The sequence below is a fragment of the Natator depressus genome, chromosome 2 (genome assembly GCF_965152275.1).
Source record: "Natator depressus isolate rNatDep1 chromosome 2, rNatDep2.hap1, whole genome shotgun sequence".
Lineage (NCBI taxonomy): Eukaryota > Metazoa > Chordata > Testudines > Cheloniidae > Natator > Natator depressus.
In genome coordinates, this window is record NC_134235.1 from 144312166 (window position 1) to 144337464 (window position 25299).

General features: G+C 40.7%; 1 protein-coding gene across 1 annotated transcript in view; it reads right to left on the minus strand.

The window, feature by feature from the left end:
- The window catches only part of LPCAT1 (lysophosphatidylcholine acyltransferase 1), a 135640-nt gene that overhangs the window by 71274 nt on the left and 39067 nt on the right, over positions 1 to 25299 (minus strand). Inside the window, exons 4-8 of the mRNA XM_074945089.1 lie at positions 19155 to 19267; positions 12457 to 12517; positions 10455 to 10513; positions 4516 to 4550; positions 3188 to 3242 (exon numbers count right to left, since the gene is read on the minus strand). Coding sequence (XP_074801190.1) covers positions 3188 to 3242; positions 4516 to 4550; positions 10455 to 10513; positions 12457 to 12517; positions 19155 to 19267 — 323 coding nt within the window. The remainder of the gene's footprint in view (positions 1 to 3187; positions 3243 to 4515; positions 4551 to 10454; positions 10514 to 12456; positions 12518 to 19154; positions 19268 to 25299) is intronic.

Below are 25299 nucleotides of genomic sequence, written 5' to 3' on the forward strand. Positions count from 1 at the left end.
GGGGGGAGGGGGACACCCTGACATCAGCACCCCTCTTCCCCCACACTCTCTGCACAGCAAGCAGGAGGCTCCCAGGAGCAGCTCCAAGGCAGAGGGCAGGAGCAGCACATGGCAGTGGGGGGAGGGACACCTGAACTGCCCGGCAATTAATAGCCTGCTGGGCGGCTGCCGCACAGGAAACTTAGGGAAGCTGATAGGGGGACTGCCGGTCCACCCTGGTTCCAAGCCCCCACCAGCTGGCTTCAACGGGCTGCTCTTCCTGCAAGCAGTGGACAAAGCAGGCGGCTACCAAACAACATTATACGGGAGAATTGTGCAACTTTAAACAAGCATGTTCTCTAATAGATCAGCAACGTAACAGTGAAACAACGTTAACCGGGACGATGTTAAGTGAGGAGTTACTTTAATAAGTTTGGCCAATTTATCATCTAGCCAAAGCTATCTGAAGCACCAAACTCTCCCATGGGCTTTGGGCAAAATCCCATGCATTTTAAAATGTACTCAGAATGGCCTACCTCTGCTTCTATTAAAGTCCATGGTAAAACTCAGATTAATTTCAATGGGAAGAGAGTTAAACCAAAGCTAAACTCTTGAAAATCCACTCCATTTTTTAAACCGTTGAATACACTGGGAGAGTAGAGTAGTTTGAACAGATTATGTTTTCTTAAACCCTATTTAATATCGAGTTCAAGGGGACAATAATTTGTTTTGGAAGCCTATCAAGTCATTTCTACTTCCCGGATAGGTATCAAATGGAAGCTGGCAATCTTAGCCAGCCAAAGAGGAAACTGGGGCAACACTGGATATTCCAGGGGCAAGTTAAAATGTGTCTGAGCTACCAGTAATTTAGAGCACTGTTTCCCAACAATGGGTTCATGGACCAGTGCGGGTTCCTGAGATCTCCATGACACCATTTAGGAAGGCAGCAAGCCAGTCCCTAGTATCAAAAAGGTTGAGAAACACTGATTTAGAGAACCAAGATACCTTTGACAGCTAAGAGTTCTTTGCTGTCTTACACTGGAAGCCCAACATCCTTGAATAGACACCCAGTGCATAATGTCTGTAGAGAACTTTAAATTGTATTTGGAATGGATTCTATTTAAACTTGTTCAAAATGTACAAAAATGTAGATTTTACTAAAAAACCCTTTAACATAGCCTACTTGTGAAATATATTTTTTTATAAAAGTTACTTTATCTCAATTAGTAGCAGAATTTTTTTTCATTTTATTTCAAATACCCAGTTGTCAAAGAGATGGTTGTTCGGGTCTCAGCTTTTCTTTTTATTTCTTTCTTTTTAACACTACCTGATTAAATATTATTATTCCATTTTGAAATCTGGAAAACTTCTCAATCTGTTAACAAAGTTAAGTGCACCAATATAAAATGATTAATCCTTCTTTGGGACAGGGACTGTGACCTTCTCTCTGTACAGAACCCCATAAAGGCATATTTTTCTCAATTACAATTGTATAAATCTAAATGAATTCCACTGACTTAAAAGTAGTTATCCCTGGGTCACCTTATGTAACATATAAAGCTCAAGATAATAAAATGAGCAGGGGTTGAAAGAAGGTTCCTGCACACCAAGAGTCTGAGTCCGCTGGCTTTAATTTCTCCGAGAATCAATTTACTGTGTGAACAGTAATATTGATTTTCCATTCAATTTACCACAAATATAAATTTGGACTAAGTGTAACATAAGATACTATGCAAGAATGACAAAGGGTAACAGAACCAGGCCCTTTATAGCCTGTAGATGTTGTAAAGTTAAAGTAACTGAGGTAGTGTTCCTATGCAGATTATGGAGGTATACAGGAGGGAGCTCCACTCTAATGTGCCTTAAAGAATAAAATGTCAGCCCCTGCCACATAACTTTTACGCTCACCTTTCTATGAGGTGCACAAGAATGGCATAGGACAAAGATTCAGTGCTTTCTAGTTAAATAGTTCCAGATTTATTTGCCAATTTTTGTAAACCAACAGAATTCTGAAGCCCTGGAAGGGAACTACTTTTTACTTTTTCACAAAAAGTCTGGGAAATTAATTTAATTATGCTAAGAACATTAAAGAACACATGGTTAAGCACTGAAAAAAAATCAGGAAACACAAAAGTTAACTGCATGCAAATACTCCAATAAGATATTGTACAAGTGTTTCTACGACCTGAGACAAATTTGTTTAGCAACTTTACTGTGTACTACCCTATTTATGCCATATATTGTTTTTAAAAGTAACTTATACTTAACCAGTGGTACACTGTGTAACAGAGCAATAGTAAGTGTTAACTGCAAACTAACTGCCTTATCTCCTCTGCTAAATTATTAGATTAGATGATCACAATGGTGCCTTCTGGCCTTAATCTAGGAATCTACTGCACCTAAGGAAGGTTGTGTTATTCTGAGAGAAACAGCTGGTAAGTTATTAAAATATGTACCTGAGAGAAGAAACCATTAAAAAAAAAAAAACAATCAAAGATACCCTGGACAATTATAACAATCAAAATAGTATAAGCATTCAAGAATGAAATACAGTACAAAGTGCTATAAAATACATAAGCAATGCTATAGAAAAATGTATATTAAACTATATCTTTTGAGAAAAATAGTATGTGATCATGTAATAGAAGACTATTGTAGTAAAAATAAACAAGGGAACAAAGTTAAGGTTGTACAGGAAACCTTAACTTTTTCATTTCTTGACTCTTGTGTGCTTAACTGTGCAACTTTAATATTTGTGGCATGAAGTAAGAGTTTGTTTGGATGAGAAGAAATTGTATGCAGTTACTTTTATTCCTGAAGAAAATCCTTAGTTGCACATCAATACTAATATCTAAAATAAGGTATAAATAGTTACCAGTATGTTAACAAGCCCTTTCGAAAGCATTTTTATGCATAACCGTCCCTTAGCAGACAGAACTACATGGTGATTAAGAGGTTAATCTTGTAAGTGCAGAGGAAGGCTAGTTCTGCTGAAACTTGGTGAGTCAAGCTTTCAACAGAGCTATTTATGCAAAATGTGAGTTATATTCAGTCTGCGTGCAATGCAGTGTTAACATTTTAAGTCTGATTATACATTTTAATTACACTGCTTTGCTGCAGAAATAATAGTTTATCATGTTTACACAGTCTACAAGAAATGAAGTTTGGTATTGCCTAAAATAGAAAGCAGTACTGCTTTTATACTAACCTCAATTTCCACAAAATTGTGAAACTGACACAAGGTAAGCCACAGAATTTCCAGCCTTAAAAAATAAAAAAAAGACAAGTTTTGAATGTAGCAAATAAGCAATACACAGCATGCTGAACTCTTCACCTAACATTATGTTTTTCAGGTAAGATGCATCTTTAGAAAATAAAACTACTTTTGGATTGCACCTTTACGTGTCTTTACTGCTTTCCGTGACCATCTGTCTAAGAATGTTTATTCCAAAGTTGCATATTAAAAGCAAGGCAATAAAGTGGGAAATCTGAAGCTGTAGTAAAAGTGACATTCATTATGTAACAAGTCCACATTGATATACTTTTAACAAAGTAGTAAATTTGCTTTAAAAAGTGTCATGATGAACACCTATGTCGTTTAAATAAAGAAGTCAGAAGTTGCTGAGACTTTTTGTTTTGACTTGTGCAACAAACTATTACCCACCTTTATTTTGAAGTTGGGTGTAAAAGCAGATGTTTTATTAGTCTAGCCTTGGAACATAACAGAACCAGTTCAGTTTCAGACGGCACAGAGAAACTACTCTCCAGGCAGTCAACTAATAGTTTAGTAGGGTTCTAAAATATTTTGTCTTCCACTATAGCTACAGAAGTCCCTAAGGCACTAATTCACCAAGGAACTGAAGCAGATGAGGAACAGCCTGGTGAATCTGAGTTACCTCCAATCAGTAGCAAAGTTGTATATGTTTTGTACTGTCAGGAGTCACAGACCACCTGGATTCAGAATGGATTGTTTGCCTTTATGGAACAGACCCTTTTCTGGTGGGGGACAGACAAATGTAGAGTCTTCTTTGCTTGACATTTGTCAAGTACCATGTTGATTGAACAGAGCTGTCTGGAGAAAACTTTCACAAGTTCTGAGTGTGGCAGCCCACTCAGAGGTATTTTCCCAGAAAACATCTTACACCTTTAGCCCATACTGGTTTCTGATTCAATTTGAGGTGCTGGTTTAAACCTACAAAGCTTTAAATGATTAGAGTTCTGGCTGCCTGAAAAACCACCTCTTATCTTGATGCTATATTACAGCAGGTAAGATCAATTAAGGCACTCAGCTAATAGCTCAGATATAGGAGGAGGCTGATGGCAGGGCATTTTCCATAGAATTCACTTTTCCTCTTGGTCTACAAGATTCAAAATCTGTCATTAATTTCTTATACAAAACCCTCTATCTCCAGACTTTTTCTGGGTGAGAATAGAGCTAAAATATTTGAAAGCACACTTGTACCATTTCATATAACAATACCAAACTAATTCAGGAAAGCAATTGCGGCACAAAGGAATAAAATAGGATTGACTTACGCTCCTGGACCTTGCCATGTCCATGTGATAGTATCCTACAAACAAAAAAAGACACATTGCAAATTCAATTACTCTTTCACAGCACAATGCATGGCACATGCTCTAAATTTTCATGGAAACCACAATCCACTATTTTAAAAATCTCTCTTACATTAAAGTAAGTCCACTAAGACAGGAACTTCAATCTGCCTTTGAAAAGCTACAAAACAAATATCGGTTAAGCCCAGCTTTTACACACAAAATAATCCAATTTATAGCCCACTTACAGACCCAGAAATCCCTCAAAAGACAAAACACTGAAAAATATATTTAGAAATAAATACGGTGCAGATTCGTTTCCCTGATTAACAGATTGTTCACATACAAAAAGCAAACACTTAGGCAGCGTCCTTGACTTTTGCTTAAGAGAACAAAACAGTAAAGGAACAGAAGTACTGTCTCGAGAGATTACACTGGCTCTCCCTCTGACTCTCTGTATTGGCTTGAACACAAATTTCTTTTTCTCTGAAGAAAGACAGCCATAGAAAATTGAAGATGCAGTACATAAAAAAACCCGAAAACATTACAATTACTCTATGGACTCCGCCTTGTAAATTCTTCCTTAATTAGCTTAATCTTGTTGGAGGTCTGCGCTGACTGTGTGACAAGAGAATTGCCAGTAAAGGCACACAGAAATAAAGCTATTCTCAATTGCACCTCTACCTTGCCAATATGAGCTAGCTACCTTTTTGTTGGCATTATAGTAGAAGTGGGACTTTAAGAGGTATTTGAAACAGGAGAGGGTACTGCCTTTGTGGACTAGTTCAGAAAAGGGGAAGCCTGGAAAAAAGCACAGAAATTATTGTAGAAGAAGTGGACAAGCTCGGCATCAAGGCTGGAGTAAAAGGAGTGAAACATAACATAAGAGACTGGGTAGAAAGTAGGAAGGGATAGTTATGCAGGACCTAGAAGAGGAGATCAAGAAACAAACTTGATCCAGTGAAGAAAGGAATAATGGGGAGATGCAATATTTAGATCAAGTGAGGAAGGTTTTCTTAGTGCCCATGTTCTGAATGGACAGGAATTGGAAGAGGGTAACAACATTGGTGTCAAGGAGGCAAGAAAGGAGAAGGGGACAGCAGCCAAAAGGGAAGATTGAGGGCCTATAGAAAAATGAGTTTTAATTGTGTGGGGGAGCGGGGGGAGGGGAAGAAGCTTAGAAATGCTGGAGGAAGAAAATGCAAGATTTGGCAAAGACCTGAATTTGCCGTGTAAGGGAGGGGGAGGAGTTTACAATGACTTCCAGGTTACGGGCTTGAGCAACTAGGTAGATGGATATAAGATACCAATGGAAAATGGAGGAGTAAAGAGGTTTTGGAAGAAAGATAAGGAGTTTAGTTTTCAAGAAGGAAATATCAGAGAGATAGTAGTTTAAGCACTACACCCTCTTAACTGTGTGTTTCTAAATTTGATGCTAGGTACCCAAACTCAATTTAGAATCAATAAGATTAAGAGTCCCAGGATCTTGAAAGTTATGGATAATGTCAAAATCTTGCTTTAATACCTTCATCACTGCTTAAAACAGAAACAGAATAAAAGAAAGTAGCAGGTACAAAAAACACAAAAATCAAAGTTAAATATACTTAAATGAATCCGAAAGGTCAGGAGCCAAGAAATAGTGAATTGACTATAATGGCTGAAGTTAAATCCTGAGTTTAAATTGTTTCTGATCTCGATAAAAACAAAAATATGTTATATTCAAAGAAAAAGGGGCACTTTCCACCACAGCCAATGCTGGAATGTGACTTAAGACTCACCCTACTTCTAGGGTGATGTGGCAACTTCCAACAGCCAATTGTAATCTTCCATTGTTAGAAGGGCTGCTACTGGTGATGCTGGTGCGGCTAAAGTACCCTGGGAGTGCAGTCCTATTAAGTGTGGGTTTCTTTTGTAGGAGTCTTTCCTTTTCAGGCACCCTCCCTCAGGCTTCTGAGTGTTTGCCTGAATCTTTCAAATCAGAGAGTACACCTATGGCCTACAACAGCAACCACAGTCCTGTAGATACCGGAGAAATTAAGCCTCCTGCCTAGATTGCCACTATTTGACTAGCAAATAGGAAAATCAGTTCTCAAAAGTGGGCAATTTCATAGAACCTCTTTTCTGGGCAGTGATATCATTAGGTAATGGATTCAACTCAGTATTCTAGCCACCACTTTAAGCAGCTGATATGACCTCTCTGACCTGGGAAATTCTAGCAGTTTGTTGCATCTGTTAACATTCCTGGGCAAAAAACTCTCAACCCAAAAGTCTCTCAAGCAGTTGTAACTTATGTAGCCGTCCCGCCGCACCTGTGGATTGGCTGTCATTACTGAGTAAGGATATGGGCAGTGGCTGCAAAGACCAATGATCAGTCTCTATTTTGGAAGGTGGGGCTCTGCGCTGCATGAGACAGACTGGCTGAAGCTTATAATAGGCTCTCACTACCCTGTTATGTAAACACAGACAACGAGTAGTGCCAGAAAAGTGATGTTATCTGTGGCTGGTATAGATGCTCTAAATATGTATTTATAATAGCTTCCAGCTCTCACTCATGGACAGCACTGATTATGATAGGGTCATAGCACAGGTTGAAGCTTGTGTACCTAGAAAGATTCCTCTTCCACACAAGAGTGCAAAAGAAACAAGAAAGTACAGTAACTCCTCACTTAACATTGTAGTTATGTTCCTGAAAAATGCGTGTCATAAATATAAAGGAAAGAGTAAACCCCTTTAAAATCCCTCCTGGCCAGAGGAAATCTCCTCTCACCTGTAAAGGGTTAAGAAGCTAAAGGTAACCTCGCTGGCACCTGACCAAAATGACCAATGAGGAGACAAGATACTTTCAAAAGCTGGGAGAAGGGAGAGAAACAAAGGGTATGTGAGTCTGTCTATATTCTGTCTTTGCCGGGGATAGACCAGGAATGAAGCCTTAGAACTTTTAGTAAGTAATCTAGCTAGGTACGTGTTAGATTATGATTTCTTTAAATGGCTGAGAAAAGAATTGTGCTGAATAGAATAACTATTTCTGTCTGTGTATCTTTTTTGTAACTTAAGGTTTTTGCCTAGAGGGGTTCTCTATGTTTTGAATCTAATTACCCTGTAAGGTATCTACCATCCTGACTTTACAGGGGGGATTTTTTTTTTTATTTCTATTTACTTCTATTTCTATTAAAAGTCTTTTTGTAAGAAAACTGAATGCTTTTTCATTGTTCTCAGATCCAAGGGTTTGGGTCTGTGGTCACCTATGCAAACTGGTGAGGCTTTTTATCCAACATTTCCCTGGAAAGGGGGGGGTGCAAGTGTTGGGAGGATTGTTCATTGTTCTTAAGATCCAAGGGTCTGGGTCTGTAGTCACCTAGGCAAATTGGTGAGGCTTTTTACCAAACCTTGTCCAGGAAGTGGGGTGCAAGGTTTTGGGAAGTATTTTGGGGGAAAAGACGTGTCCAAACAGCTCTTCCCCAGTAACCAGTATTTGTTTGGTGGTGGTAGCGGCCAATCCAAGAACAAAAGGGTGGAATATTTTGTACCTTGGGGAAGTTTTGACCTAAGCTGGTAAAGATAAGCTTAGGAGGTTTTTCATGCAGGTCCCCACATCTGTACCCTAGAGTTCAGAGTCGGGGAGGAACCTTGACAATGCGACTAAGTGAAACGATGTTAAGCAAATCCAATTTGCCCATAAGAATGAATATAAATGCGGGTGGGAGGGGTGGGGGTTAGGTTCCAGGGAAATTTTTTTTTGCCATACAGTACAGTACTATAGTTGGGAGGTGCCCCGGCCTTACCCCATACAGACACAGCCCACTGGCCCTGGAGCCAATGAGGCAGGCAAAGAGGCTGAAGGTGCTGTAAGCTAGGAGAAGCATATTGCACAGCAGCAGCAGCTTCCCCTACTCTGCAAGCACTGGGGCAGGGGGCTCACCCTCAGCCCGCCCACTCCACCCCTTCCCCACCCTTAACCCGCCTCTTCTCCCCCCCCCTCCTCCCCCTTTACTCCGCACGCTGTGTCCTTGCTCCTCCCCCCTCCTTCCCCTGCCTCCGGCAATCAGCTGGCTTGCGGCGTTCAGGAGGCAGGAGGGAGCGGGAAGAGCATGGACATGGTGCGCAGGCTCCCCCTCCCTCCCTCCTCAGTGCTGCAAGCCAGGTGATTGCCACGGGCAAGAGGCAGGGGAGAGGCACGCCACATCCTCGCTCTTGCCCGCGGCAATCAGCTGGCTTGTGGCGTTCAGGGGGCAGGAGGGAGGGGGGAGGAGCGAGGACTTGGTGCGCAGCCTCGCCCCTCCCTCCCCTGACTCCTGCCCGCAGCAATCAGCTGATTTGCGGAGTTCAAGAAGCAGGGGAGGGAGGGGGAGCCTGTGTTCCGAGTCCTCACTCCCTCCTCCTGAACACCGCAAGCCAGCTGATTTCCGCAGGCAGGAGGCGGTGGGAGGAGGGGGGAGGCACTGATCCGCAGAGTCTGCTGGCGGGCAGGAGGCGCTGTGTGGGGTGGAGGGGGCGTAGGGGAGCTGATGGGGGGCTGCCAGCTGTGGACAAAGCAGGCAGCCAAACGACGTTATAGCGAAGCATTGCACAACTTTAAATTAATTTAATGTTCTGTAATTGAGCAGGGACGTAAGATCGAAACAACATTAAGCGAGAGGACGTTAAGTGGGGAGTTACTGTATTGAAGAATGTGTCATAAGCTCAATGCTCAAGAGCCAGTCTTGCAATTTTAAGGCCCCTTTGAGGATTTCCTGGTAAGAGACAGGCTGGTGGTAGGCTACAGAGATGAGAAAGCACATATTTATGGAGAAATTGTTAGTTGACTGGAGAACAAGCCATGGAAATCTGCAAAGCAATGGAATAAGCAAAATTGTTGTCGTGGCTTTAAGTAAGGACGAGGGAAACAAAGGAAATTATCATGCAGCAGAATATGAAGGAGCATGAAAGGAATACATGAGAAAATCAGGTGGAATTAATGTTGTGGAGTGTTGTTAAGGCTGCTAAGTTATTAATGCTACTAGTGCTGCTGTCCTTGGAGCTGCAGTGTTAGCTGCACTACCAGAGAGTGCAGCTTGCTGATTGAACAACCCTTGACACTCTTCATAAAGAAAGACCACAAGGTTCGGTTCGGTGGCAAAGGCGCTCAGCCAGGTTTATTGTTGACAAAGCACAGTACAAGTGCCTCATAGGAGCTACAGGTACACTAACACACGTATGCCTGCAACAATGATACCAGTTCAATCAGAATACCAGGATCCTGTCTCCTAGACTAGCACAAAGATTCCCCTCCTATCATTTCTCCTTTTATACATTGATACAAACAAGTTAGCTACTACACTCCAGTAGGTGTTAGTTACCACCCTAATCCTCATACACCTGAGCTCGAACAAAAGATCCTTATCCATTATCCTGTCATCCCCTCCTTATCTTTACAAGGGGTCAGTGTATTCTTGTATCATCTCTTATGAATGCTTTTAAATAGTTACTTGAGAGATCTGTGTCTTTTTGTACCATCCTCTCCAGTCAGGAACGTGCTTACTTGGTTAGCAGACACCAAGTGAGTTACTATTCTGCTAAGGCCAGTCCTACTCTGCTTCACAATCTTTGGTTCACACAGCTAGTTATGCCTAGGGCTCCTGCAAGGCCTACAGTCCCTTCCTTTTTGTCTTTTTATGGGCAGGATGTTTACCCATCATCCCAGAAAAGCATAATAAATTAACTGAAAATGACCCGGTGGACTAAATACTGTTTCTTGGCCATTTTGCTTTACTCATCCATACATTCATTGCCCAAGTGTCCAATGGTCTGTACATTCCCTCGTATAATCTGTGGACAGTTTCTCTTTTCTAATTGTTCCTAGTTCCATCTAGTGGGGCTGGCAACGTTAGGTCCAAAAAAGCAACAAAAAGTAACCCTTAATCTGCAGAGCAAGCTGAACTTACCAATTTGTTCGGATAACGTAAAACTACTGGCTGGACAGGAACTCCAGGAATAAATGCTCCTGGAAAGCACACATTACACATCATTACTCTTTGGCATATTTTCTTATTGTCAAATAAATTACTCATTATCAAAAAAGATTATGTGACTACTGGTTACATGGTTAGTCTGTTGTGTATAGTAGCACAAATTCATAACATACTAGTGGAAAGAATACAAGATCTGGAAGTAGCAAAATATATACCAATATTCCACAGAAAAAGTCATTTAAAAAAAGACAGTGTTGGTAACTGACAGTGTATACACCTATCTTATTTAGAAGAAACAAGCATTTACAAGAATGGAAATACAGACTTTCAAAATCCACCAAAACCTACATAAAACAATCAATTATGAAGACACACATTTTATTACAGCCTTAATCTGACTCATGGTCAGGATCGTTGATTTTTTATATATATTTGTTGTTTCTGCCTTTTAACAGTTATTGTCAGATGTGAATTTGGTAAAGATCTGATAGTCAAGTATCTCGTAAAAAAGTCTCGCAAACAAATTTGATATATTTTTATGAAGTTACCAGTTTTGTTGATAAAGGTAACTGTGTGGACATAAACTTCTGTAGGGCATCTGACTTTGTACTACAATACATTCTGATGAAAAATAGCACTCTATAATAAATAACAAAATATTAGAAACTATTGTACAAAATATAATTGTTAATGTGGATCCACCACCACCAACTTAAGGTGCTTTGAGGGGAGTCAAACACAATCTGTTCTTGTCTCAGTGGTATTTAATGTCTACCAGTGATCAGGAAGAAGATATACAATCTCTACCAGTAAAGTTTGCAGATAAAGATCTGTCAAGTGATCTGTTGTCATTTACCACTTACACAGAGTAATCTGGAGTGCCTGGCAAGAACAGCTCATATGAACCATTTGCCTGTATTAAAATGCATCTGGAAGGTCACCCAGCTAGGAACAAAGAATGTAGGCCATACAGAATGGGGAAATGTATTCTGCAAAGCAATAACTCTGAAAAGGACTTATGGCACCAAGAAACAAGTGGAAAAGTCAGAGGCAATAAGATTTCAGAGGAAGTGGGTGAAGGGAGTGGAGACTAAGACAGCTAGGGCCAGGGGAAGTAGGGAGGTTGAGTACATTTCCAGTGGGGGTGGAGAGCAGAATGGGCTGGATCAGTGGAAAACTGGAAGTGTGGGTACAATAGGAACTTGAGGCAGTAAAGGGATCTGGTAGCAGGTTTCTGGGCGGTCTAGAGTGCAATGGGGAGCAGGAGAGCCAGCAACACCTCCTAATATACTCACATTTATATTAGTATAAAAGTGCTTTTGCTGGTATAGCTGGTATAGCTTATACTGAGTTGACAAACTATGCCAAATAAGCTATACCAGCAAAAGCACTTTTGTACTACAACTGTGTTTACAGTAAGGCTTTTGGGAGTACAGAAATGTTGACCAGGGCTAAAGGGTAAGGGGGTAGGGGGGAGTCCCCTTATCTGACATTACTATACTGCCAAAAGTCTTAGCATAGGCCTGGCTAGAGGGCATCTCCGCTGAAGAACAAGTGTGGCATCCAATGGGAAGAGGAGAGTCAACTACAGACTGCCCAGAAGCAAGTACTGTAGCAGCCTCAAATAGTTACAGATGTGCATTGAACCCTTAGACTATGTTTCAGAGGGGTGCTAAGACTGCTCCAGCATCATAGGGAATGCAAAAATTCAGTCGGAGAAACACTTGTCTTTCAGATTCTTATACACATTCCAGAAAACAGTCAAAAATGGTAATTTAATTAGATGTACATTTTGTGTAACGATAAAACTAGAGTCCATCTATAGGATCAAAAACTTCCACTTCAACCACACCTCATTGCCAGTTTTTTTTATTCAAATTCTATAACAGCAAACCATTTACAATGGCAACCAATATATTTTAAAAATCATGCAATATGAGAACATTCTATAAAGAAAGATATGCTTCATACCTACCAGGCTTGAAGGTAATTAGACAAGATCGGTTTGTGCAAGTTCCTTCTGGGAATATCATTATCTTGAAGCAAAAACAAAATTTACTGTTACAGAATATTTGTTGTATTTACATCTTTTCAAAACCAATATTAAAACTCCTCACATTTGAGTCATAGTAATTTAAGAAAAAGTAAGCAAATTAAAGAAAATGTTTAAAGGATAGCATGGTCTTTTGAAGTCACGAAGACTTTCAGATGCATGGAATCTGGCACATAAACTGTGGAATAGGATATTTTATTTATTCTTTAAACCAGTGTTTTCCACGGCACAGGGCAGCATGAAGGACTAGTTGGTGGGAGAAGAGGGGGAACAGACCACCAAACTATTTTCCAGATTCTCAGTTTCATTTTAAAAAACACACTAACCAGGTGTAACTGATGGAGAGAGAGGCCTGCTTGAGTTTGAAGAGAGCATAGCACAACCAATGGTTCTCAGATGTAACTGTTACATTCATTTCAACAGGTGCTAACTTTGCAACAATACTTTAAATGTCAACACTGATAACTACTTCAGTATTCATAGCATGTAAGAATCTGTCCATCGATTCACTACACCAAAAGGAACAAAGGAAGCAGCTATTGAACTGGAGAAGGGGTCCTGATGTTACCTGTCAGCGACGTGTTCTTGGGGTTCCAGGGCGCAGTATTCAGCCTGTCGGACTCACGAAGGACGCCCCACCCCAGCCTCTGCTTGAGCCAAAACTGACCAGAAGAAAGACTTATAAAGAGTGGGAGACACACCTAAACCCCTCCGGACAAGGGTGACAGGATTAAGGCAACTCTCCTAGCCTTATTTGCATCGAAGATTGGACAGGGAGGCATCTCCATTAGCATACAGAATGGAGAACAGAGGTTCCAAGGTAAGAACCGCACTGAACTCTGGGACCAGAAAAGCAGGGAAGCACTGCATGATGGAGGATCTTTGCTCCAGATGTTAATGAACACACGCCTGCACACACCCAGCTCAGTAGTTATCACACCAAACCTAGTAATAAATCCTTTATTTGTATCCAAAACACTGAAGCTGCCTAATTGTATTGTGAACTCCCTCGAAGGACCACCACCCATAAGCCAGGAATGATCAGTTCCTATTGTCTAGCCTGAACAAAATGACTTAGGTATACTCCTCTGAACCATCAGTTTACCCATAAACAAATCTAGTGTTCTCCCTTGAACCACTGTTGTTTCCCTACAAAAATCACTACTCACCTCAAGTAAGGGTTCTGATGCCTGGATCCAAAATCTGAATCAGTTCCATTGGGACTTTATCTTCTCCTAAATGATCATGCTGGGGGCTCTGCCTGTCTCCAGCACTCCAGACCCTCAGCTACCACCACTACCTGGGAACCCCAACCAGTTCAAGCTTCACGGAGTGGTGAGAACCCAACTCTCCCTCCTTCTCTCTCTGTTTTTGGTTTTTTCCCTACTCTAGGTATAGCTTTCTAACCCTGACTAGGGTGATCAGGTATCGTTTTCTAAACCTGAATTTTGTAATCAAATTTAAGCTAGATTTAATATTGTAACTGTTTTGTTTGCTTGGCACTCCTTGTATGGTTATTACCAGGCAATAAATAACTTTTATGGTTAAGCTGATTGCTTCCCTCCCTCCCTCGTGTTTTTGGCTTTCCCATTTGCTCTACAGCAACGCTCGTCTTACCTAAGCTAAAGATCCCTGTAGCGCCCAAAAATCCTGTGGGGTTTGCTCCTCACGTGGGTTACTACCAGAACAGCTGTAACGTGAAAGTGGGGACAGGAACGTGCTGAACCTGTGGCATAGGAGGGTGGCATCTTAAACGTGCTGCTCGACCCAGCCTGCTGAGTCCAGGGGCAGATAAGGGGGGCAGCCTGAAAGTGCTGCTCAACCCAGTCTGCTCAGGCGTATTCTATTCTGGTGTGGTGCCCGTGGCATATGAGGGTGGCAGCTTGGAAGTGCTGTTCGACCCAGCCTTCTGAGTCCAAGGGCACATAAGGTGAAAGCTTGGGAGTGCTGACTGACCCGGTCCGCTCAGAGGACCACACACACACATGCTAACAGACAGGGTGTGTGTGTGTGTCTGTGATTCTGGGGCGGGAGGAACCCAGCCCTGGGGAACCTAGGTCCTGCAGGACAGCTCCTTTGGGAGGGAACTTGCAGAAGGGAGAAGTAGTGCTCCATATGAAAAATGTGACACAAGCAGTACATTGACAGAATTACAGAACCTCCTCTCCCACCCCCAGAAGAGTAACCCTAAGAAATGAGCGTACCCCAAGGTAATGGGCAAATCTGGTAACACTGACTTAAGAAGCTTGGTCAGTGAGACTGCTGAGAGTATGTGGTGAAATAAACTTTGCTTAATGTAGTTTGTTAAATAAGGCACTAGTTAAGTTTTATCTTTATTTTTCTTGTAACCATTTCTGACTTTAATGCCTCATCACTTGTACTCCCAAAATCTCTTTTTAGTTAAACTTGTTTTATCTAATCTAGTGTATTTACACTGAAGTGTCTGTGAAATTCCATCTGGGGTAACAAGATGTGTGCATACCAATTCTATTAATAAAATGTGGGACTTTATGTAAGTTTGTATTGTCCAGGAAAGAACTGGGTGGTAAAGGACATATATTTTGGGGAGAAAATCTAGGACAGGGGATGCATTGGGGTCACCCTGCAACATAACCAAGGTGGGGCTGGGCTGGCTGCAGCACACACACAAACACAGCTTACATGTTGGGAGTGACCTACATGTTGGAGGCTGTTTGCGAGCAGTCCTGACTGGAGGCTACAGCAGCAAAGCAGTTTAAAGGGCACCCCAGGTTAGAGGGCAAGGGTGACACAGCTACTCAGTCTGGATTGTACTGTGGGTATGTCACGGGGCAGGGAGGAAGAAGGGAAGGGGACGCAAAGGACTTGCCAACAGGGCATGGAAAAGGTGTACGTTAAACTATGAATGTTATAAGCACCACACAATGAGGTTGCACAGGGTACAATTAGTTTCATTTTCCTGAATAAAGAGCTTGGCATAAAGAGCTTGGCATCGAAGAGATTGGGAAACACTGCTTACACTATACCATTTATATTTTAATCACAGAAGTAAAAAAGATTGGATTACATTTTATTTTAACTTGAGTTGCTGAGCAAAGGTCATAGGATCAAGTATTAAGGTCCCAATCTTAAAACACTTATAGAGGTGAGTGACTATCTTATGCCATTGAGGTATTCTGTTTCTTATTCATGTTGACTACAGGATTATACCTGGTGTGCTTAAGAGCAGCTATAATTTGGGTTGCTTAATATTTCATTTTATAGGTCTTTCAGCAGTTCACAAATTTTCACCTTTCAGGTACTTTGTTTCTCCCAAAATAGGGTTTTGGAGTTGGGGTTTTTGTTTTTTGTTTTTAGTTTGAACCAAACTGGTTCAGATTTTCTGAATGTGAAGGCAATGGATGGGAAAAGAAAGGGCAAGGACCACCCACCAACACCCACCCTATTTATGTCAATTGGAATGCACTTTTTAATGCACAGGTACTTTGTAAGGCTCCAACCTCTTCTCCCTTGTTGGGGGTGCTAATAGTATAGGAAAGGGAGTACATGCCAAATCCTCTCTCACTGAGGGACCCCACAAAATCAGGAACTCCTCTAATAGAAATTTATGCCTATTTAAAATCTACTTGTTTGCCAGATTATGTTCGCAGATATGCTTATCAAATATGACTTATTAATATGTGCACTTACTGAGAAAAGGGATCACATAGGTGCACAGCTAGTGCTAATGCTAAAGCCCGAGACTGGCCATCTTCAGAAAACAGGAGAATTTTTAATATGCTTCAAATTTTAAAATAAAAATGCACATACTTCTAGAACGTTTAGGGCTGAAATAGAGTAGTCATAACAGTCCCTCTTTTTCTATTTCCTCCCTCCCCCCAAAAGTGTACCATATCATAACAATTATAAAATTCAAGTGCAAGAACCTCAGCTGCCCATTAAATTTAAAGGCTTCAGATGATTTTTGGTATCAATGGAAATTTTCTCCAAGGACTAAAAATTGTTACAATATAACTCAAAGATCATAGAATATTAGGGTTGGAAGAGACCTCAGGAGGTCATCCAGTCCAATCCACTGCTAGAAGCAGAACCAATCATCCCAGCCACGGCTTTGTCAAGCAGGGCCTTAAAAACCTCTAAGGATGGAGATTCCACATCCACCTCCCTAGGTAACCCATTCCCAGTGCCTCACCACCCTCCTAGTGATATAATGTTTCCTAATATCCAACCTAGACCTCCCTCACTGCAACTTGAGACCACTGCTTCTTGTTTTGTCATCTGTCACCACTGAAAACAGTCTAGCTCCACCCGCTTCAGGTAGTTGAAGGTTGCTATCAAATCCCCCCTCACTCTTCTCTTCTGCAAACTAAAAACCCCAGTTCCCTCAGCCTCGCCTCGTAAGTCATGTCCCCAGCCCCCTAATCATTTTCATTGCCCTCCACTGGACTCTCTCCAATTTGTCCACATCCCTTCTGTTGTTGGGGGACCAAAACTGGACGAAATACTCCAGGTGTGGCCTCACCAGTGCAAAATAGAGGGGAATGATCACTCCCCTTGATCTGCTGGCAATGCTCCTACCAATGCAGCCCAATATGCCATTAGCTTTCTTGGCAACAAGGGCACACTGCTGACTCATATCCAGCTTCTCATCCACTGTAATCCCCAGGTCCTTTTCCGAAGAATTGATGCTTAGCCAGTCGGTACCCAACCTGTAGCACTGCATGGGATTCTTCCGTCCTAAGTGCAGGACTCTGCACATGTCCTTGTTGAACCTCATCAGATTTCTTTTGGACCAATCCTCCAATTTGTCTAGGTCACTCTGCACCCTATCCCTACCCTCCAGGGGATCCACCTCTCCCTCCATTTTAGTATCATCTGCAAACTTGCTGAGGGTGCAATTAATCCCATCATCCAGATCACTGATAAAGATGTTGAACAAAACCGGCCCCAGGACCAACCCCTGGGGCATTCCGCTTGATACTGGCTGCCAGGTAGACTTCGAGCTATTGATCACTACCCGTTGAGCACAACAATCTAGCCAGCTTTCTATCCACCTTATAGTCCATTCATCCAATCCATACTTTTTTAACTTGCTGGCAAGAGTACTGTGGGAGATAATATCAAAAGCTTTGCTAAAGTCAAGATATATCACATCCACTGCTTTCCCCATATCCACAGAGCCAATTATCTCATCATAGAAGGCAATCAGGTTGATCAGGCATGACTTGCCCTTGCTGAATCCATGTTGACTGTTCCTGATCACCTTCCTCTCCTCCAAGTGATTCAAAATGGATTCCTTGAGGACCTGCTTCATGATTTTGCCAGGGACTGAAGTGAGGTTGTAGTTCCCCGGGTTCTCTTTCTTCCCTTTTTTAAATATGGGCACTGCATTTGTCTTTTCCCAATCGTCCGGAACCTCCCCAGATTGCCACGAATTTTCAAAGATAATGGCCAACGGCTCTTCAATCACATCAGCCAACTCCCTCAGCACCCTTGGATACATTAGATCTGGACCCATGGACTTGTGCATCTCCAGCTTTTCTAAAAGGTACTTAACCTGTTCTTTCACCACGGAGGGTTGCTCACCTCCTCCCCATACTGTGTTGCCCAGTGCAGCAGTCTGGGAGCTAACCTTATCTGTGAAGACCGAGGCAAAAAAAGCATTGAGTACTTCAGCTTTTTCCACATCATCCGTCACTGTGTTGCCTCCCCCATTCAGTAACGGTCCCACAATTTCCCTGACTTTCTTCTTGTTGCTACCAAACCTGTAGAAACCCTTCTTGTTACCCTTCACATCCCAAGCTAGCTGCAACTACAATAGTGCCTTGTCCTTCCTGATTACACCCCTGCATGCTCTAGCAATATTTTTATACTCCTCCCTAGTCATCTGTCCAGATTTCCACTTCTTGTAAGCTTCCTTTTTAAGTTTAGCAACATGTTCTGCAAAGCAACATTTTAAATCTTGCATTCATGGAGAAAAAGCATTTGGGTCTAGTGCAGTGATTCTTAACCTTTACTGGTTTCAGAGTAACAGCCGTGTTAGTCTGTATTCGTAAAAAGAAAAAAGAAAAGGAGTACTTGTGGCACCTTAGAGACTAACCAGTTTATTTGAGCATGAGCTTTCGTGTAGCTCACGAAAGCTCATGCTCAAATAAACTGGTTAGTCTCTAAGGTGCCACAAGTACTCCTTTTCTTTTTTCTTTTTAACCTTTACTGCAGCCTGCACCCCTTTGGTTCTCAAAATATGTTCTCGTACCCCTTATCAAAAATCAAAATATGTTCTCACACCCCTTATCAAAAATTGTTGAAGTAGGTCAGTTCTTTAAACCTAGATATATTTTTTGTTTGTATATTTCAGTAATTGTTAAAAAAAAGTATGTTAATAAATATATAGGTTTGATGAAACAAAATAGTTGTACTTATGTGCCTGTGCTTAATTTGTGTTTTCGAAGATTTACCTTCTAAAAAAAATCTGGCATGCCTCACATCCCCAGAAAGGGCATCTCACACCCCCAGGGGGTGCGTGCACCCCAGGTTAAGAACCACTGGTCTAGCGTGTCCTCTATGGAGAAAAAAAGACTAAAATTTGTTTCTCAAAACCAACAAATGTCAAATATCACATAAAAGAGGTTATACCATACCTGTGGCCATTTGCCATCAGATTGAGCACGTCTCTTTATCTCTTCAACAGTTTTTCTGCGAGAATCCTGGTCTGACCGAGACACAAATACTGGTCGTATATATTTTATTAAAGCTGAAAAGAAAACACACAAATTTTGCATAGAACTGCTTTAAAAAAATCTATGAATCTATGAAATATTCAAGGACAGAAGGGACCACTGTGATCATCTAGTCTGACCTCCTGTATAACATGCCACAGAACTTCCCCAAAATAATTCCGAGAGCATAGCTTTGAGAGAAAACATCCAATCTTTGATTTAAAAATGGTCAGTGAGGGAGAATCCACCATGACCTGGGTAAATTGTTCCAATGGTTAATTAAATTTTTACACCTCATTTCCAGTCTGAATTTGTGTTGCTTCAATTTCTAGCATTATACTTTTCACTGCTAGATTGAAAAGCCCATTATTAAATATTTGTTCCCCCTGTAGGTACTTACAGACTGTAATTAAGTCACCCTTAAATCTTTTCTTTCTTAAGCTAAATAAATTCATGTTATATCATGGCCATCCTTTGAACAGCAGTCTTTGTTACAAGCAAATAACGACTCTTTTTGATTGGCTTATATTGTTATATTTCAATGTAAAATTAAAGCAAATCCTTGATCCATTTTCATTACCTAACCTGAGAGAAATGCAAAGAGTAAAATGAATAATGAAAATTAAACTAGATTTTTTAAATGCACTTGTAATAGACCAAGACCTTATTTGTAACAGGAGACTTTATGTGAATGTGATTCTAAAATAGGAATTTGACTGTATCGTTTAATGCACACTTACTTTTTTGGGGCAGCAAAATAGTTATGTTTGATCACCCATGGGCCAGAACATTTCCTCCTGTGACTTAAGAGAGGAGAATCTCTGTAAGCATCTCCCTCACAATCCTACTGGAAAGCAGGATTTCTTCTGTTGTGCAGTAATTCACAAGGCACACCACAAACCTGGCTTGGTAAAGGTGTTTGGAACTTCATATTGCTACTTTACAAGTCTCCATTAAGCAGTTCTCCTCATAGGCAACACATCATCTATTTGATTTTCTGGGCTAGATTAAAATCACCTTTAGTAAGCCAGTATTTTCTCCTGTGAAGGAATTTATATATCATAATTAAGTCACCTTCTAATCTTCTTGATAAGCTAAAGTGATTGAGCTCCCAAAGTCTCTTCCTGTGCCCAACCTTATTACATAGGAGGGCCACATAAACCTAAGCACAACCTTGTGTGGGCCAAACAGATTCCACATATTTTAATAAGATTTAAAGTCACCTGTATTGACTTATATTTTAAGTTCAACTTGCTTCGTATGTATTTAGGTAGATTGTTTCTATGTACAGTATTGTCTAGTTACACACTTATGTAAATTAAAATGAAGTAAACATGACGACAAATGCTAATGAAGTGGCTGTTAATATATTGTGTTGAAGCAGGCTGCAGGTCTTATGAAAATGCTTTGGTGGGCCATGTAGGCTGTAGATTGGGCACCCCCGCTGTAAGGCATTGTTCTGCAGCCCTCAAATCACTTTGTGGTTCTTTTCTGCACCCTTTTCAAAGTTTCAACACCCTTTTAAAAGCACAGACACCAGAACTGTATGCAGTATTCCACAACTGGTCTAGCCACACCATATATAAAGGTAAAAATTCATATCCCTACTCCTACTCACTACTCCCCAGTTTATACATACATTAGCCATTTTTGCCACAGAATCACATTGGGAAAGTGTTGAGTTACATGTCCACTATGACCCCTAAATCCTTTTCATAGTCACTGCTTTCCAGGATACGGTTCCCCATACTGTAGCTCTGGCCCCAATTCCTTGTTCCTAAATATAACTTTGTAGTAAAAAAATTTCTTTTTATGGCCTCAGGTTATTAAGCAATCCAGATTGCTCTGCGTGACTGCCCCGGTCTCACCATTATTTACCATTCTGCCAATCTGTTGGTCATCTGCAAATTTTAATCAGCAGTGATTTTATTTCCAAATCAATGAAAACGTTGAAAAGCATTGACCCTAGTATTGATTCCTGTGAAATCCCACTAGAAACATCCTCATTCAACAATGATTCCTCATTGACAGCTACTTTTTGAGATGTGAGCTACCCATTTCTTTATCCACTTAACATATGCTTTATTGATACTGTATAGTGATAATTTATTCATCACAATGCCATGTGGTATTTAGTCAAATGCCTTTCAAAAACCTAAGTCTTTTACATCAACCAAACTTGTCATCTCAAAAAATTAAATCAGGTTTGTTTGACTAGACTTATTTTCCATAAAACCATATTGAACGGTTTAACTATAGTGCTATCCTTTAATTCTTTATTAATTGAATCCACACCAGTTTTTCCATTAATTTGCCCAGAACTGATGTCAAGCTAACTGGTCTAACTCGCCTTTTTGAATATTGGTACATTAACTGCTTTTCAGTCTTCTGGAATTTCCCTGGTATTACATGATTTATTAAAAATTATCAGCAGGCCAAAGATCTCCTCAGCCAGCTCTTTTAGTGGGTTAAGGTGCTGTTCCAAGGCCCAGAGAACATCTTTTCCACTGGACTCGTATATTGTTCTTATGGAAGTCTGCTTTGACTTTTGAAGGGCAACTTTTGTCCATGTTGCTTAGCCAATCTATATCGGGGCAGTCAAGCACAGGTGAAAAATCCAGGTGAAAAATTTGTCCAGAACTCAGAGATAAGATGGAGCAGGTCAGCTGAGGAAATTGAGAGCCATATTGATAGACAAAACAAGTCTGAGAACAAAAACTGTCTGGCTGATTCAGGGGCTATCAGAATCACAGATGCTGCACCCTGCCTTACCCAGAGTCCTAACAAAAGTACTAAGTCAGTCAGTAAAAGCAGTCCTCCTTCTAGGGTATCAAGAAAGCATTGTGTAGGAAACTTGAACTTGTGCCTCCCCCGGACTGAAAAAGTGCAAATTTGGTGATGTGATTGGTGGAAAAAAGTTCAATCTTAGCAGTCCCTAATTGTGAAATATTGGTTGTTGGACAGAGTCTTTGGAGGTTTTAAGAACAGATTAGACAAATATCTTTCAAGGATGGTGAAGGTATATTTAATCCTGCCTCAACCCAGGGTGATGGACTACACTGATCTCGCCAGGTCCCTTCCAGACCTGGATTTCTAAGATTGGTCATATATTTCCTGCTCAGATAACTTGATAAATCATTGTGCACACCTGGGAGATGCAGGGTGCAATTTGATGTCAGATGGAGCAGTTCCAAAGGTTCAAAAGCTTCTTGACTGACAAGAGATAAACTTGCTCCCTCTTCCTAGTAAGTATAATGCATGGCATAGTATTGTCTTATAGAATTTGGACTGTGGCTCCCTTTCAGCAGAGGCAGGAATGTTTTGGAGGAACATCATTCCAGTGTAGTTGTTCCTTTGTAAGCTCTGAGATGAAACTTGTGGGAACCAAATGCTCAGCATCTGGAAGTAGTCTAGGTGAGCTCTTCATGCATCATTAGTGTAATGGAAAACCCCACTCCAACTCCACGAAAGAGTACCTTTTTCCTTATCTCATCCTACCACCAATTCAGGAGACCAGGACTGAAGGCTCGCAAGCTGCACCATCTACGTACATGACACCCTGTGTACATAAGTGGTGCAGGTATTACCACTCACAATGTAATAACATTTAAAATCCTTGTGGGGGAAGAATACCAAAGAAACCCTCCATAGTAGCATTTAACTTCAAAAGGGGGAAACTACACAAATGAGGAGACTCCTAAAAGGAAATTACAAGGAACAGTCACAAGAGTGAAATGCCTACAAGTTGCATGGACACTTTTTAAGAACACCATAACAGAGGCTCAAAAATTAAATGTATGCCCCAAACAAAAAAATAGTAAGAGGACCAAAAAAATGCCACCATGGCTAAACACAGTAAAAAGGGGGTTAGAGGCAAAAATGTATCCTTCAGAAATCGGAAGTCAAAACCTACTGAAGAAAACAGAAAGGAGAATAAACTCTTGCAAGTGTAAAAGTATAATTAGGCAGGCTAAAAAAGAATTTGAAGAGCAAGTAGCAAAAGACAAACTAACAGCAAAAATTTGTTTATATACATCAGAAGCAGGAAGCTGTCAAACAGTCAGTGGGGCCACTAGACAATTTAGGTGCAAAGGAGCACTCTGGGAAGACAAGGCCATTGCAGAGAAGCTAAAGGAATTCTTTGCATTGGTCTTCACTGTGAAGGATGCGAGGGATATTTCCATACCTGAGCCACACTTTTCAGGCGAAAAATCTAAGGAACTATCCCAGATTGAAGAGTCAGTATAGAAGGTTTTGGAACAAATTGATAAATTGAACAATCATAAGTCACCAGGACCAGATGGTATTCATCCAAGAGTTCTGAAGGAGCTCATATATGAAATTGCAGAACTCCTAACTGTGGTATGTTTCAGAGTAGCAGCCGCGTTAGTCTGTATCCATAAAAAGAAAAGGAGTACTTGTGGCACCTTAGAGACTAACAAATTTATTAGAGCATAAGCTTTTGTGAGCTATAGCTCATGCATCCGATTAAGTAAGCTGTAGCTCACGAAAGCTTATGCTCTAATAAATTTGTTAGTCTCTAAGGTGCCACAAGTACTCCTTTTCTTTTAACTGTGGTATGTAACCTATCACCTACATCAGCCTGTGTACCAGATGACTGGAGAATTGCGAATGTAACTCCAATTTTTTAAAAAAAGGCTCAAGAGGCAATCCTGGCAATTACAGGCTGGTAAACCTAATGTCAGTACCAGCCACAGTGGTTAAGACTATAGTAAAAAACAGAATTATCAGACACACAGATGAACACGAGTTGTTGGGAAGAGTCAACACTGCTTTTGTAAAGGGAAATTATGCCTCACCAATTTATTGGAATTGTTTGAGGGAGTCAATAAGCATGTGGACAAGGGTGATCCAGTGTATATAGTGTACTTGCACTTCCAGAAAGCCCTTGACAAGGTCCCAGACCAAAGGCTCTTAAGCAAACAAAGCAGTCATGGGATAAAAAGGAAGGCGATTTCATGGATCTGTAACTGGTTAAAAGATGGGAAACAAAGTACAGGAATAAATGGTCAATTTTCAGAATAGAGGTAAACAGTGGGGTCCCCCAAGGCTCTGTACTGAGACTTGTGCTGTTCAACATATTCATAAGTGATCTGGAAAAGGGGATAAACAGTGAGGTGGCAAAGTTTGCAGATGATACAAAATTACTCAGGACAGTTAAGTCCAAAGCTGACTGTGACAAGTTACAAAGAGATCTCACTAAACTTGATAAGTGGGCAACAAAAGGGCAGTTGAAATTCAATGCTTATAAGTGTGAAGTAATGCACATTGGAAAAAATAACCCCAGTTACACATACAAAATGATGGGGTCTAAATTAGCTCTTACCACTCAAGAAAGATCTTGTAATTATCATAAATAGTTCTCTGAAAACATGTGCTCCATGTGCAGCTGCAGTCATAAAAGCTAACAGAATGTTAGGAACCATTAGGAAAGGGATGAATAATAAGATAGAAAATATAATGCCACTATATAAATCCAAAGTACACCCACACCTTGAATTGAGTAGAGCCTCAGTTACGAACACCTTGGGAACAGAGGTTGTTCGTAACTCTGAAGTGTTCATAACTCTGAACAAAACGTTATACCTGTTCTTGTTCTTTCAAAAATTTACAACTGAACATTAACGTAATACAGCTTTGAAACTTTACTATCAGAAAAAAATGCTGCTTTCCCTTTATTTTTTAATAGCTTATGTTTAACACAGTACTATACTGTATTTGCTTTTTTTTTTTAATTTTCTATCTCTGCTGCTGCCTGATTACGCACTTCCGGTTCCAAAAGAGGTGTGCGGTTAACTGGTCAGTTCGTAACTCTGAAGTTCTACTGTACTGTGGTTGCCCCATTTCAAAAAAAGATATATTTGAATAGGACAGAACAAAAAAGGGCAACAAAAATGAACAGGTTCCATAAAAGGAGAGATTAAAAAGAGTGGGACTGTTCATCTTAGAAAAGAGATGACTAAGGGAGGAGAGGTCTATAAAACGATTAATAGTATGGAGAAAGTGAAAAAGGAAGTGATATTTTACTCCTTTAACCAACACAAGA